Source organism: Prionailurus viverrinus, chromosome E3 (genome assembly GCF_022837055.1).
Source record: "Prionailurus viverrinus isolate Anna chromosome E3, UM_Priviv_1.0, whole genome shotgun sequence".
Taxonomy (NCBI): domain Eukaryota; kingdom Metazoa; phylum Chordata; class Mammalia; order Carnivora; family Felidae; genus Prionailurus; species Prionailurus viverrinus.
Window position 1 is genome coordinate 15,523,223 of NC_062576.1, and position 15,552 is coordinate 15,538,774.

General features: G+C 39.3%; 1 protein-coding gene across 2 annotated transcripts in view; it reads right to left on the minus strand.

Moving 5' to 3' along the window:
* LOC125154480 (S-adenosyl-L-methionine-dependent tRNA 4-demethylwyosine synthase TYW1) overlaps nt 1–15,552 on the minus strand; it is a 212,922-nt gene that overhangs the window by 26,126 nt on the left and 171,244 nt on the right. The window contains exon 14 of one of the 2 annotated variants that reach the window (XM_047838839.1): nt 9,008–9,118. The exons of the other annotated variant lie outside the window; for it this stretch is intronic. Within the exon in view, the coding sequence (XP_047694795.1) occupies nt 9,008–9,118 (111 nt within the window). The remainder of the gene's footprint in view (nt 1–9,007; nt 9,119–15,552) is intronic. 2 annotated transcript variants of the gene reach the window in all.

Below are 15,552 nucleotides of genomic sequence, written 5' to 3' on the forward strand. Positions count from 1 at the left end.
TCAGTGCTGTCACAATCCATGCTGTCTAGGCACAACAATGTATTTGAACCAACAACGTATCTTTCCATTCAGATTTCTTGGTGCACTGTAAGAGGTTAATGCCCAAGGGATTATAAATCTCATACACTAATAATGGAGGCATGGTTGGCACAAAAATTCACCGAACAGTTTATTCACCGGGAAAATAAGATGAGCCCCCATTTCCCAATACAACTTAGGTTTGATAAAGGTTGATAAGATTCTTCTGCAAAGGGCCAGCTAGGGATCCCTTTGAAAGTATTCTTTAAGGAGATTACTTTCTGTACATGGATATGTATAAACACAGAATTGTGCCAAACAGGAAATACATTTGTGGCTATACATGCATACCTTTCACACACTTACATGCATATACATGCATCTCGCCTCTACAGAAATTTCTGAGTTGTACAAATGCGGTAAGGTAAATTGGCTTCTAATGCTTTAGAACACTATCTGACAGCCCACGCTTATAGGACCCCAAAGTTTCATAATTAAGTTCTCTATTTGGTTAAGTTACATAATGATAAATTTTCTGATAATAAGGGATATCTTAATTTTGCAGGCTCTTTACTCCAGAATTAAACTTTCTGGACAAGTGTTTTAAATATTCTAGACATGCTGCTACTAAGGTGGGAATAACTAACATAAAAAGACATGCACTCACACACTCTGTCTCACTCACACAGACGCAGACAGACAGACAGACACACACACAAAGACACACACATAGAGAGTAGAGGGGATGGGATACCACTGAATGAAAAACCCATGGATGAGCAAACACTCAGGGCTGGGAACCGGCTGAAGACTCAGAAGAACTCTGCAAAATGATCTACTCCAGATGACTACTCAAAAAGATCCCTGTTATGCTAAACCGTGACCTTTGCTGAACATAAACTAGAGGCAACCTAGCTCAGTTGTAACAATCAAGAGCATCATCTCTATCAGCCCAGTGATTTTAGAAAATTCATTAAACCAAGTTTGAGTTTTAGGTGATTTAAAAAAAAAGCAAGTACTACAACAGTTCTGAAAATCTTTAGGAATGGCTGAAAAATTGTGCTAAACTTACCGGAATGTATACCAAACATGAAAACAATTTATTGATAGGTCAAATTAGTCATAAAAATGAACTTTACTTCAACTTAAGCACTTTTTATGATACTGTGAATTATATGAAAAAGCATGTACAGAGTAGCTAATTCAAAGGAACTTATTTTTCATATTAAAAAAATTTTTTTAATGTTTATTTTTGAGAGAGAGAGAGTACGAGCGGGAGAGGGACAGGGAGGGAGGGAGGGAGGGAGAGAGAGAGAGAGAGAGAGAGAGAAAAGGATATGCAGAATCGGAAGCAGGATCCAGGCTCTGAGCTGCCAGCACAGAGCCCGATGTGGGGCTCGAACCCATGAACCTTGAGATCATGACCTGAGCTGAAGTTGGATGCTTATCCAGCTGAGCCACCCAGGTGCCCCTATTTTTTAGATAAGATCTTACATCTATGACAATAGCTCTGGAAAATATTATTTCTTATTCACCAATAATAAATCATGAACCATCAAGGACAGATTTGGTTTGGGAAGAAAATGAGAGAATGAGCGCCACGGTTCATTACTAGGTCTTCACATAATACTTTCCCATACACTCACATGGTGCTTCATAGTTAACTAAGTTCTTCACATAAAAGTTCTCATTTTAGCCAGGCAAAATCCTCTGAGGTAGGCACTATGGGCAACTTTCTGAGCCTCTGTGACATGAATGGGCTCTGTGAATTACTCTGTGGAGTCACCTTTGGGAACCCCTGAGCCTTCCCTCAGTTGGGCTCCTGATGTCCCCCTCCTCTGGTGCTCCCCTCTCTGCTCTGGCTACTTCATTCTGCACTCCGGTCTAATGGCTGACTTGCCCTGACTTTATTCCTGATCACACTTTACCTAAACTATCTAAAAGTGCTTCCTTTTCTATGACATCACAGTTGTCTGCCACCTTCTCATCCCGCCACCATCCTGCCCCCACCCCATCTATCACCAGCACCACGTTTTGCCATCACAACTTTGAAAAAAGAATGAACTCAAGAAAACAGATGGGTACCGTGTGGCAACTGAAAAACACTCACTTTGTAATCTCCAGGTTGAGGAGTGGCAAGCAGACCCAAAGAAAGTTCCTCAAGAACAAAACCACTTATGCACCCCTGGATTTGTAGTGAAAAGCATAACCCACGCCATTACATTGGTGCCTGTTGGATGGATCACTCTGCTGTAGGACATGGAAGCCATAAGGTCCTATATTGGGTGTGTGGACACTTTACCTGGGGATTCAAGGTCTGTGGGAAGAGTAGTATTTTGGCAGTTTGATTGATATTCTAATTAAACTGAATGTCAAAAGACTCCTATTGTTTTTGTTTCCTATAGTCTAATGAGAAATGTTGTTGTCTTCATGACTTTTACTTTTTGCACAATATACCCAAAACGTGTCATTCCATCCTAAAAATGCTTCAACAACTCTTCCCAGACACACACACACAGGAAAACAAAAAACAGCCCAACCTTCTCAGCATGGCACATGAGGCCTTTTTTTTTTTTAAGTTTATTTATGTATTTATTTTCAGAGAGAGACAGAGAGAAGAAGAGAGAGAATCCCAAGCAGGTTCTGTGCTGTCAGCACGGAGCCCAACGCAGGGCTAGAGTCCACAAAACGGTGAGATCATGACTTGAGCCAAAACCAAGAGTTGGATGCTCAACTGACTGAGCCACTCACGAGGCTTTCTTAAGTGGACTGCCCTCCTCAGCATCCAGTCTTTACTTGGCTAAATTTCCCACCATCTCTTTAATCTCTGTTCAAGAACCCCTACCCAACCTGATCCCAAGCTCATCATATCTGGTACATAGCTTGTACCAACTGGTATAATTACATGTGTAAATTCTAAGCTTGTACAGGCAGGGGCTGTGCCCTGTTCTTCTCTGTGCCCCCAACCAGTCTATGCTGAATGACCTAAAGATCAAGTCACGTATTTTACATGACATTAAACTCCAGAACTCTTTTCTGATATAATATAAAATTTCATTCACATTAATCTGGATTTTTCTACTCTTTTCTCCCCTCTACTCTTTAATGCTTGATGACAAAGCAACTGAGGAATACCAGTCAGGGACTGCTACATGAATAACCGCTAATACTCCTTATCTTTGTGTAGAGAAAGACAGTGAGGTCAGGCTAAGGCATTTGTTTTGCAAAAGGCACGCGACAAGGATTGAGCTCTGTAGACAGCTACAGTGCCAACAGCATAAAAGAGGTTTAAATCATCTGACAACAAATAATTACTAAGCACTTACTATTATTCTCAAGGTGCAATGCAAGGCAGGGAATATAAAGACAGTATTTCATTTACAAATGGATTGTGCTATGAAAGTTTTTCAATAAGGCAGATGTTTAGAACATGATACACATTTTCACAAACAAGCAAGCAAATAATGATCACTAAGGTTCTAGGGCTAGCAAATAAAGGCCTATTTAAGCCTAATGAAACTAAAATATATGTTCATTTACAGGGAATCAAACAGAAAAATAGTTTATGAGACTAGCAATGAAAGAAAAGCGGGAACCAATAAAATAAAGAAATAGCTTCTATTGATTTAGTTTAAATAAATGTGCTTAATGAGAAGTGATCTAAACATTTACTGAATCTGGGCATACATTATCCCACTGAATTCTCAAAACAAACCTATTAAAATGATACTGTTATTCTAATTCTAATATGGAGGAAATTTAGATGCAGAGAAGATCTACATCAGTACTTTTTCGGAATGTATCAAAGCTGTGCTCTTCCCCATTCCCCATGAGGCTCCAGAGTGCAGATTAGGAGAGACCCCCTGTGCGTGCACACTTGCACACGCCTGGAAAACACAAGACATGAACAGTACTTGTTTGCTTCTGCAGGGAACCCAGGCATGTCACTAGCCTAGGGTCAATTTGTATTATCAATTTCCTAGCTTCAAGGCATTTATTTATGTGACCATGAGGTACTATTCAAATTTTAATGCCAGGCCCTGGGAGACCCCCCCCCCCCTTTTTTTTAAATCAAGAGCATAGGTCAAAGACAAGCTTCCAAGGGCCATTCTGTGTCAGTGGGTAAATTCTGTCCTAATTTGTGCTTTCACTGAAGGCAAAAGGGCCTCGTGTTCCATCCTTTAAACCCAAGTCCCATCTCTATCAGAGCTACAAAGTACCACCAGGGTGGTCTCTCTTTTTTGAGTCCCAAAGGAACTCCCTTACAGACCTGACAGATGGCCATGCTCTCAAAAGTATGTTTATTATAACACAGTTACTTCTAAGTGTTTGTTTTTAGAGGAAGCTGAGGTTACTTAGCCTACCATATCGCTAGTTCTCATCAAATGTTTTTCAGAGAGGGTTTTTACTATTATAATTTTATTAAATGTTATTATTTTAAGTAATCTCTAACCCCAGTGTGGGGCTCAAACTCATGACCTGGAGATCAAGAGTTACCAACTGAGCGAGCCACATGTCCTCGTTACCATTACTTTTAAAACTCCTCCAATTTAGAAAATTTTTAACTTTTTTTAATTTTAGAGACAGCGAGAGTGAGAAAGAACGGGCAAGTGCTCCCTTTGGCAGCACATATACTAAAATTAGAACATGCGCGGGCACTTGGTGTGGGGGGAGGGATGAAGGGAGGAAGAGCGAGAGCGAGAGCGAAACCCAAGCAGGCTCCACCTAAGCAGGCTCCACTCGGTGTGGAGCTGGACGCGGGGCTGGATCCTACAATTCTGGGATCATCAAGAGTCAGACACTCAACCGACTGAGCCACCTAAGCGCCCCCCCACCCCCACAAAATTTAAATTCAATTAATTAGACAACAACAACAAAAATGCCTTTTCAGACTTAAATAGTTTAACTCTATTGAACAGGAAAGGCTGCCTTCTCCTTTACTGATTTCGTTTCAGTCAGTGGGATTACAAAAATGATGCCCGCTCACTCTAATAATTCGCAGGGCACGGAAACATGAAAAATAGAATTACTAAGCCTTTCCCTGCCCTTCTTCCAAATTACAACACTGTGAACAGTCTGATATAATCCTTCCGTACTTTTCTTATATAAATATATCCAAACATATACTGCTAAAAAATATAATCAGGGGCGCCTGGGTGGCTTAGCTGGTTAAGCATCTAGCTCTTGATATCAGCTCAGGTAATGATCTCATGGTTTGTGAGTTCGAGCCCTGAGTTAGGGCTCACAGCACAGGGCCTGCTTAAGATTCTCTCTCCCTCCTTCCCTGCCCCTTCTCCCACTCATCTCTCTCTCAAAATAAATAAGTAAACTTTTAAAAAATATATAATCAAATAATAAACATTATTCTATGACTTGTTCTGTTTCTAAAGTATACTATATTGTGCAAACATCCCTTTTCTACTTCAGTTTAAAAGGAAGATATTTCAGGGGCGCCTGGGTGGCTCAGTCGGTTGAGCGACTGACTTCGGCTCAGGTCATGATCTCACGGTCCGTGAGTTCGAGCCCCGCGTTGGGCTCTGTGCTGACAGCTCAGAGCCTGGAGCCTGCTTCTGATTCTGTGTCTCCCTCTCTCTCTGCCCCTCCCCCACTCATGCTCTGTTTCTCTATCAGAAATAAATAAACATTAAAAAAAATTTTTTTTAAAGGAAGATACTTCATTACCCTACAGGACAAATGAGAGCTGAATTTAACAAAGCAATGAGATCCAGCCCTCAATGGCACAGGTACACTTAACAGAGGCCATTTCTATCTCAAACCTTCTATAAGAAACAAGCTGATCATCACCATGCTTTCCCTTGGTACGACTGTTACCTGTTACGTTATATTTTATCATTCACGTAAGACAGTTAAAATTGTGATTATATTACATATTTCTTCAAGAAACTTTTAAATAAAATCTCTCCAAGTGGCTCATTTTACTTCTGTAGACTTGGCCTTGTTCAATAGGACCATCCATTTCCCAAACAGCATGTCCATATCAAATTTTCTATCTCTGGTGCTTTGATGAGGCCTAGCACTTAGAAAGAGCTGAAAGATATCTGTTGAATGCAGGGGTAAAACAGTAAAATGGAAATCTCATGTGAAAGAAACCATGTCATTATAACATCTCAGGTATAGACAGAGGGTATTACGTTAATAGTCTGTCAAACTAAAAAAATACCCACCGGAGGATTATACCGTTTACAAAGTAGCTACCTTTCTTTTAAAAATAATACCGGGTGATTCTTTTCAGATTGTAAAATATGTCATACACTATAGAAAACATGACTGCAAAGAAGGAAAGGAGGAAGGGAGGGACGGAGGGAGGCAGAAAAAAGGTGACCGTATGATCCAGAAACTTGCTTTATAATGGAAGTTTTACTCCAACATCACTGGAGACAGCATTCTTTAATAGCTAAATCATAAATTAAAACACCATTAATCCCTGACATTGGCAAGGTTTGCTTAAGCCAACAAATATACTGCAGATGTAGTTTGCATCTCTGCATCATTAGAGTTCTTGCCAAGAGTAGCCTTTTAAAATTAAGAGCAATTTCAAAAGAAAAGAGTGTCTTTGACCTGACCAGGGATAAAATGCTGACCACTCAGACAGCAATATTTTATCTCTTCCCACCTCCCTGCTGCTCTAGGCTAGAGTACCACAGAAAGCTGAACAGACAGCTGTAAAAATGAACTATCCTCTGAAATGACAGAGTGAAATGACATACACTCAAGAGTCGGGTTTTCAGAGACAGGGCGGAATTTTCTGGTCACGTTTTCTCATTCTGTGGATTCTTAGTTGTCCAGAAAAGCCATTTGCCTTGTAACAGTCCACAGCTTTAACTACCATGGCACGCTGATGCCTTCCAAATGATTACTGCCAGCCCTGTCTTATCCCCAGAACTCCAGGCTTATATAACCTCTGGCCTATTTGAACCTATATGTGGATATTTAAAAGGTCTTTCAAATGATTAAGGCCAACAAAGAACTCGTGAAATTACTCCCCAGACTTGCCTGCCTCCTCCGCTGGTCTTTCCCGCTTCAGTAAACTGTTCCACATCCGCACGATTGCTTAAGCCAAAATCCAGGTGTTGTTCTTGATTTCGTTTGTTCTTTCACTCCCTGTGTCTCGTCTGGCAACACGCTGTATTGGTTCCACTTCCACGATTTATCCCAAATGCACCCACTCCTCTCCAATCATATTGCCAATGACCTTCCCCCCCAAGCCATAACATCTCATTTTATAACCACTCTCACTCTGAGCTCTGTAATCCGCCCATGACAGCAGCCGGGTGATCTTTTAAAATCATAAACCAGACTATTCAAAAAGCTTATCATTAAACTTAGTATAAAATCCAGTTCTTTTCTTGCTTGAAAGTTCTAACAAAATTTGGCCCCATCCCACCTCTGTGATTCATCTTGTGTCTCTGCCAACTCCAACTGCCCTCCTGATCTCACATGGGACCCCCCGACTTGAATACTTACTTGTTTGCCATCTGCCCAAAATGCTCTGATCCCCTGGTGACTGTGCTGCTTCTTACTATTTAGGAATCAGTTGTAGAAGAGTCATCTCCTCCATTAGATTTCATAGGCGGAAGAAAAGACTTCTGCCTATGAAATCTAAAACAGCCAATCACAATGTCTACCAAAACAATTATCTGCCCTTTGGCACATCAATCCACTTATAGGAATCCATCATCCCAAAGAAATACTGCCAAAAAACGGGCCAGGGACAACCAGGCACTACCACCTCCTACTGTAAGTATACAATACCACCAACTAAATAATCTTAAAATGCAAACACACACACATCTGATCAATCTTCTCTTGATCTAACTACCAATCTACAGGAAATACAGGGGGCAAAGGAACAAGCAATCAGCAAAATCTAAAATACAGACAGAGGGAACTAGCCAGGATAAATGACACATTTTCTTCAACAAACTTACTGGTGTGGGGGCAGGGGGAGCAGAGTAGAGAGAGAACACATGAAAGAGGAACTAACAGATTAAAAGAAATTTAAAAAAGAAAGAATCCAATTACAGTTAATGATCCTTATTTGGATCTAGATTCACAAATACTATTTTAATAAGAAATAGTTGGTCAAATCTGAAACCTTCTATTTCCAATACTTAAGAGACTATTGTTAAAACTGTTCAATTATGAGAACAGTATTCTGAATAAGTATATATAGTGAGTGTATATCTTTTAGAGACATATACAGTTATAGATGAGCCACATAACGTAGGGTTTGCTTCAAAATAATAGGATATGGCAGAGAAAATGGGTAGAGGTAGAAATGAAACAAGACTGGTCATGAGTTGGTAATTTTTGAAGCTGGGTGAACAGATGGAGGTCATTAGACCAATCTCTCTACTTCTATGTATGTTTGAAATTCTCCATAATAAAAGTTTATTTTACTTTTTTAATTTTTATTTAATTTTTATTTTATTTTTTTACTTTTTTTAACTAAAAAAAATTTTTTATGTTTATTTTTGAGAGGGTGCGAGTGGGGAGGGGCAGAGAGAGAGGGAGACATGGAATCCAAAGCAGGCTCCAGTCTCTGAGCTGTCAGCACAGAGCCCGATGCAGGGCTTGAACCCAAGAACCATGAGATCATGACCTGAGCCCAAGTCAGACGTTTAACCAACTGAGCCACCTAGTCAACCCTAAAAGTTTATTTTAAAGCCAACCAATTCCTCGCTGTAACACTATTTTATTTCTCAGCATACTAATGTTACTGTGTAGTTTTTAATTATTTATTTTGCACTGACTGCCTCCCTCTCAATAAATATAAGCTTTATAAGAGCAAAAGCTCCGTCTTTACTGTTATTATCCCCATTGCCTAGAATGGTGCCACGTTCTTGATTAATATTTCTGAATGAATAAATAACACATCTGGGACCTCCTATAGAGTTTTATAAGGTACTAACTTCACCACAACAAAGCACCATAGGAAGTGGGATGACATTGGCCAGCAGGAGCTCACCTTCACTTCGATGAAGTCAGGATTCCCCAGGGACACCAGCTCAGCATAGGCCTGGAGTTCGTCTACATTCCACGCTTTCACTAGAGTCAGCCTGTACACGGTACGCTGTTGCTGAAACAAAGGAAAAGCCAACTTCGTTTTTATGTTGGTGGAAGTCACACCTTGGAAGGCTTTCAAATTTCTTCAATCCCCTAGAGACCCAGGTAATGTGAAATTCAGCCAGAACTTTTAAAAAAAAATTTTTTTAATGTTTTATTTATTTTTAAGACAGAGACAGAGCACGAGCAGGGTAGGGGCAGAGAGAGAGAGATACACACACAGAATCCGAAGCAGGCTCCAGGCCCTGAGCTGTCAGCACAGAGCCCGACGCGGGGCTCAAACTCACGAACTGTGAGATCATGACCTGAGCCGAAGTCGGACGCTTAGCCAACTGAGCCACCCAGGCGCCCTCAGACAGAACTTCTATAAGCCAAAGTTATATTTTGTAGAAAGACGAAAAAAAAAATGAAAACAATATAATAAGATTCCCATAAGCCTTTTAAGGGCACAGATATTGGCATGTATCTTTTCTCACTCACAATCTCTACCACTACATTAGGCACCCAAATGTTTCTTGAAAACGACACACTGAATTAGATTTAGTAAGGAATAGTAAATTGACCAAATACTTTAAGACTGTTGAAAATTAATTCAAATAACCTTCAGGCTTTCAGGTACCAATCACTCAAGTGTTTATGACAAGAATTTCTAATTACTCTTCTCTTCTTTCCTGCTTTCTTAACATTTTAATGATCTCCTGTTGGCAGAAAAGGCACATTTATGAACTGTCAGTATTGTCACCTGTTTACCACTTAACCAAATGAGGTAGTGGTTTTCTGAAAAGCAATTAGACAACAGACATCAAAGGCTTTAACAAGTTTATGCCCTTTGACTTTGTAGCTCTCTCCCTTCCAGGACCCGAGACAATTTTTCAAACGTTCAAAGCGTTATTGAAACATCTCAGGACAGTATGAAAAAGAGGTTAAAATCTTTTTTTTTTTTTTAACGTTTATTTATTTTTGAGACAGAGCATGAACAGGGGAGGAGCAGAGAGAAAGGGAGACACAGAATCGGAAGCAGGCTCCAGGCTCTGAGCCATCAGCACAGAGCCCGACGTGGGGCTCAAACTCACGGACCGTGAGATCATGACCTAAGCCGAAAGTGGGAGCTTAACCAACCGAGCCACCCAGGCGCCCCAAAAGAGGTTAAAATCTAAAGCAAGACTGGGGAGCGGGACCTAGGACTTGCCTATAACCACTAGTATATGGCGGAGGTGGTGTCTATGTGCATACGCACGCAGGGCCACACCCATCTGGAGCAAGTTCCCGGATAATATCCATGCTGCTACGACGCACAGCATGTTTTAAGTAGTGAGGCTCTAAATACTTGAGAGAAAACCTGAGGCGAGAGAGGAACAAAATGATACCAACCTCTCTACTTTTGCCTATGTTTGAAGATTTCCATAATTAGTGAAAGAGAAGAAACACTCGAGATCTTCGATGAACAAAATGAAAAGATCTCCGCTGAACAGTATTTGGCAGCCATACCAGAAAATGTACTCAAAAATTACTTTAAAACACAGTATATAATGCATGAAAAGACAGAGATCTTCCAGATTCCCTTTACGTATAAAGCCAGAATTCACTTAACAAAAACGGGTAGAGAACAGCAGACCAATCTCACTTGTACTTATAGATACAAAAATCTTATAGAAACTTTAGCAAATACAATTCAGCAGTATGTTGAAAATTCTAGGAATGCAAAGATGATTCGATATGTGGTTACATATTAATATAATTCATCACAGAGTTCAACACAGAAAAGTACACGCGATCATCTTCACAGACACACAAAGGTATTTGGTATAATTTAAAAGCCATCCTTAATTTGAAAACAAAACAGAGTAATCAAATCAAAAACCATTTGGCAAACTACACAATTAAAAAACACAACCTTAACATAAAATGGTCAATGTCATTCTCAGTGGCTTATGAAAAATACAGGCATTCCCATTTAGTCAGTCAGACTAACAGAAGAACGTCCACTCTGTTATTTTTATGAACATTTCCCTAAAAGTTAAAATCCAAGCAATAAGGCAAGGGAGCAAGAATTGCTGGACACTACACAAAAAAATCATTACTTGCAAATGATGTAACTGGCTTCTTGGAAACCTAAGAAAATCAACTTAAAAGTTGTATTAAGGAAAAGTATAAAAATGAACTGCCTTCTTAGCATGGATCAGTGGAATGAATATGGGCGCTGGGGCCGGACCAAAGCCCAGACCACACACTTAGCTATTTTCATCTCCCTGTTCTCAGTTTCTACCCTGTGAAAAATGGGGGTCCTACACAGGATTAAAAGCTTCAACCTGTGTAGAACTTAGAACCCCAAGAAGTATTAGCTACTATATGCCAGCAGCAACCAATTATGAAATACAAGGCAAGGAAAATTCCACTTACAACTATTAAATACATCTATAAAATATCTAGTGATTAGTTTATGAAATAACATGGACACTGAAGAAAATAAACTTTTCTGAAAGACCTAAACAAAAACTCACTACATGGAGAGGCATGATAGATTTATAATATAATGTTAACTCCTGTGGGAGTTTATAATTCCTTTGGACAAATAAACTGGCAATGGTACCAACGATAACAAGAAAAGGAGTTAGCAGTTACTCAGCACTGACTACATGCCAGCTGTTATTGTAAGTGCTTAACACTGGAGCGAAGAGTCCAGTATCTGTCTACTCTTTACAACAAATCTTACAAAATAGGTTTGATTATTATCTTCACATCACAGTTGTGAAATTGAGGCCTTGAGCTGTTAAATGTCCCAAAGTCACAGCTGGAAAGCGGCAAAGCTGGCATGTGAACCCAAGGGGCATGGCCCTCTCTGCTTTGCTAAACCTTTTCAAATTGTGAAACAAAACATACAAAGAGAAACGTATATAAGACACATCTGTATAGCAAAAGGAGTTAACACAAAGAACATACCCATCACCCAGTCGCTATCCACTCCCTCTGTCCCAAAGATACCCAATACCATTATTCTTTTGTGTCTTGCTTCTGTCATCCAACATTTTCAGAAAATCCATCCGTGTTGATGTACGTTGACCTTTGCTCATTTTCCTTGTTAGCCAGTACTCCATCATTTGAATATACAACAATTCATTCGACCATTCCCCCAACGATAGACATCTGGATCATCTCTACTTTTTAGCTGTTCTAAAACAGTGCTGTTGTATTTTTATCACACTAGAGTTTAATTTTGCCTGTTTCAGGAAATTGTATAAAATGCTATTATGACTTATACTCAATTAGGTCTGGCTTCTTTCACTGAATTTGATGTTTGTGAGATTAAACATACTGCTGTGTATCTATTATGTGAATATACTACTAGTGGAAGTTTTGGTTATTTTCCAGTTTGGGTCCTACCAAAATAGTGTCTGTTGCCCTCCGTGTTATTATACTTCACTCTTGAGATGCACAAGAGCATGTATTTTTCTTGGATGCACCTACGTGTGGAAACGCTGGGTCACAGGAGGTGTATTCATGCAGTTTCAGCATATACTGTCAAATTGGTTTCCAAAGTGATTTTACAAAACTTTCACCTGCAGTGTCTCAGGGTTCCAGCTCTTTCTCTTCCTTAACCACACTTGGAGTTTTCAGTCTTTAAATTTTGCCACTCTCACGTTGTCTATTTTGTATTTGCCTGACTACTAAAGAAGTTGATTATGTTTCTGGCCATTTGGATGCCGGCTATTGGGAAGTACTTGTTCAAGTGTTTTAAATATTTCTGTATTGGGCTGTCTTCTTCCTACTGACTGTTTTTTGTTTTGTTTTGTTTTTTTCAAATGCTTTATATATCCTGGCTATAAGAGAGCTGTTATAAAGGCCTTGGAAACATTTCCATTCACTTTATGGCTTTCCTTTTCACTTTCTTCGTATCTTTTGATTAGCAAAAATAACTAATTTTCATACCTTTTTATCTATAGCATACTTATATCAAATGCTACAAAGAGAAACATTATGGGGTTACTGGAAAAGGAATGTTAGTGGATTTGATTAGTTCATTTCAAATTATCAACTTTGCATTCTGGGTTTTGCTGTGACTATGGGGAGCTTGTTCAATGGAATCATTTCAGAGATTTTATTTAAAGTCTGTTTAAAATTGGTTAAAGCAGTTCCTAAGGTCTACAGAAGAACAAAAGGGTGGTACACTCTAGTTAGATTAGATTAAAACAAAAACTGGGTGCAGATGTTTCTTGAAAGGTGAAGGCTGGAATTTCCTCTGCAAAGGAAATACTTACCATTGCTATTTTATCTTCTGTTAAAAAAGAAAAAAAAGTTGGAGTGTCAACTGGACTGTATTCATTTCATTTGAATTAAACTTATTTTTTTCAGTTTGGAGATTTAGTAATTGTAATTTGCATAGGTTCTGGAATGGTTATTACTGCAGAATTTTCTGAATGTGGCATGTTATCTCATAGGGACAGTTATATAAAAATAGGATGAATATAAAAATAGGATGAAGGTATTGACTTCAGACAAACAGTTTACCTACTTGCTGTTCAATGTACAGTGTTATTTGTAAAATGTCACCGTGTGACTTGTCAAAAATGTCAAGAAGTTGGCATCTTATAATTTCATATATTTTCTGTTTGAGAGTCTAAGATCCCCCCAACCTGCCCCAGGGGTCTGCACACAGTAACAGAATTTTGAAAGTAATATCACATCAAATGTGGTTGGTCCCTAGCAAGAGACCTAGATGTTCACCTCGGAATTTTCGATCAGATCTTTGCGACAGATTTTAAATTTGGGTTTTAACTTGTGTTGTTTCTTAGAGGGAAGTAATAGATGAACTGAAAACACACGGGGTGAAAACTAAGGTCAAAATACCTAAAGTAAATGTTAAATGCTTATCAAGGGGAACCGAGGCAGAAAAAGATTTTAAGTGCAAAGTAGAAAAGGCCCGAGTAGTCAGGAAGGCCAGGAGAAAGGAGGAAAAAGAACCACACGGTAACGATTAAGCTACGGCTCTTGGCTCTGGAATCGGCTGTGTGCGTTCAGGCACGCACCCTCTGCCTCTGTAAAATGGGGAGAGCACCAGTACCAGTATCTTGTAGTGTGGTTGTAATGTAACAACAGTCTTAGAACATGGCCTGGCACAAAGAAAGGTATGAATAAATTTCGGCTACCATCACCACCACCACCAGCAGCTCCACAGATTCATCACAGGTATCAACCAATAGTCACCGGGTCCCTCTCTATGCTGGGCCTAATTCTAGGTGCTAGAGATACAGCAGCGAACAAAGCCAAGTGCCAACTGTTGTGTCATTTACATTCGAGTCTGACAAATAAACAAAACCAGAGTCAGAAAAAAATTAGTGACCATAGTAATGCCAAAAGAGGAGAGGAGCTGGGAAACCAGCAGAGGTTACGACTCCACCACTGAGGCCTTTTGCACGATCTTCTCAATTTATAAAAAGCAAACTGAACACTGACCAAATTGTATGTTTGTCAAAAACTAATTCTGAATGGCTTAAAGCCAAAAAACAACTTAAAATTGAAACAGTCCCTCACTGGGGTGCCTGGGTGGCTCAGTTGGTTAAGCATCTGACTCTTGATTTTGGCTCAGGTCATGATCTTGCAGTTCGTGAGACGGAGCCCCGTGTCGGGCTCTGCACTGTAGCCTGCTTGGGATTCTTTCTCTCTGCCCCGCTCATACCCTCTCCCTCTCTCTCCCTCTCTCAAAAATTAAACTTTTAAACACACACACACACACACACACACAATCCCTCACTGATGACCATTGTTTCTAAAAGCAAAGAACATTTAATGCCTCTACTAGAAGTTGGGCAACCTATCAAACTCCTTAGAAAGCATGCCTTGTTGTTGAAATGGCTTTAAACTAAGCTTTATGCTATCTGTGGAAGACAAAACAAAATGCGTCAACTTGGTAAGTCAAATAAACAAAGAATGAAAAGGTAAATTCAAGGATATAATTCATGATGCAACCAAATGAAACATTCTTTATGCTCAAAGATAAGCAGGAAAACTGTTATTATAGAATTACTCTCTAAATAAAGTAACCAACCAATTTCAAGCTTAATGAACAACTGAAAATTCCAATAAAGGAAAGAGGGCAAAACAAGATAATAAGCCTCAGTGAAAAAAATCTGATCCAGTGGGAAAAGAAATCATTTAAAGGAAACACATCAAGTCATTAATAATGCTTATTTCCCAAAAAGGAAGAGAAAGATTGTAGGCTTATTATTTAAATTTCTTTTTAAAGGCCCGTAAAACACTACAACGTGTACTAACATACACATTACAAAAGTCTCAAGAGAGAAAAGAAAAAATGGCAAAAAGAATGTTTGGAAAAAGAATGGCCAAAAACTTCAAAAATTTGGTGAAAAACATAAATCTACACATCCAAGAAGCTCTACAAACTCCAAAAATGATAAACTCAAAGAGTCTCATAATGAGACACATTATAAT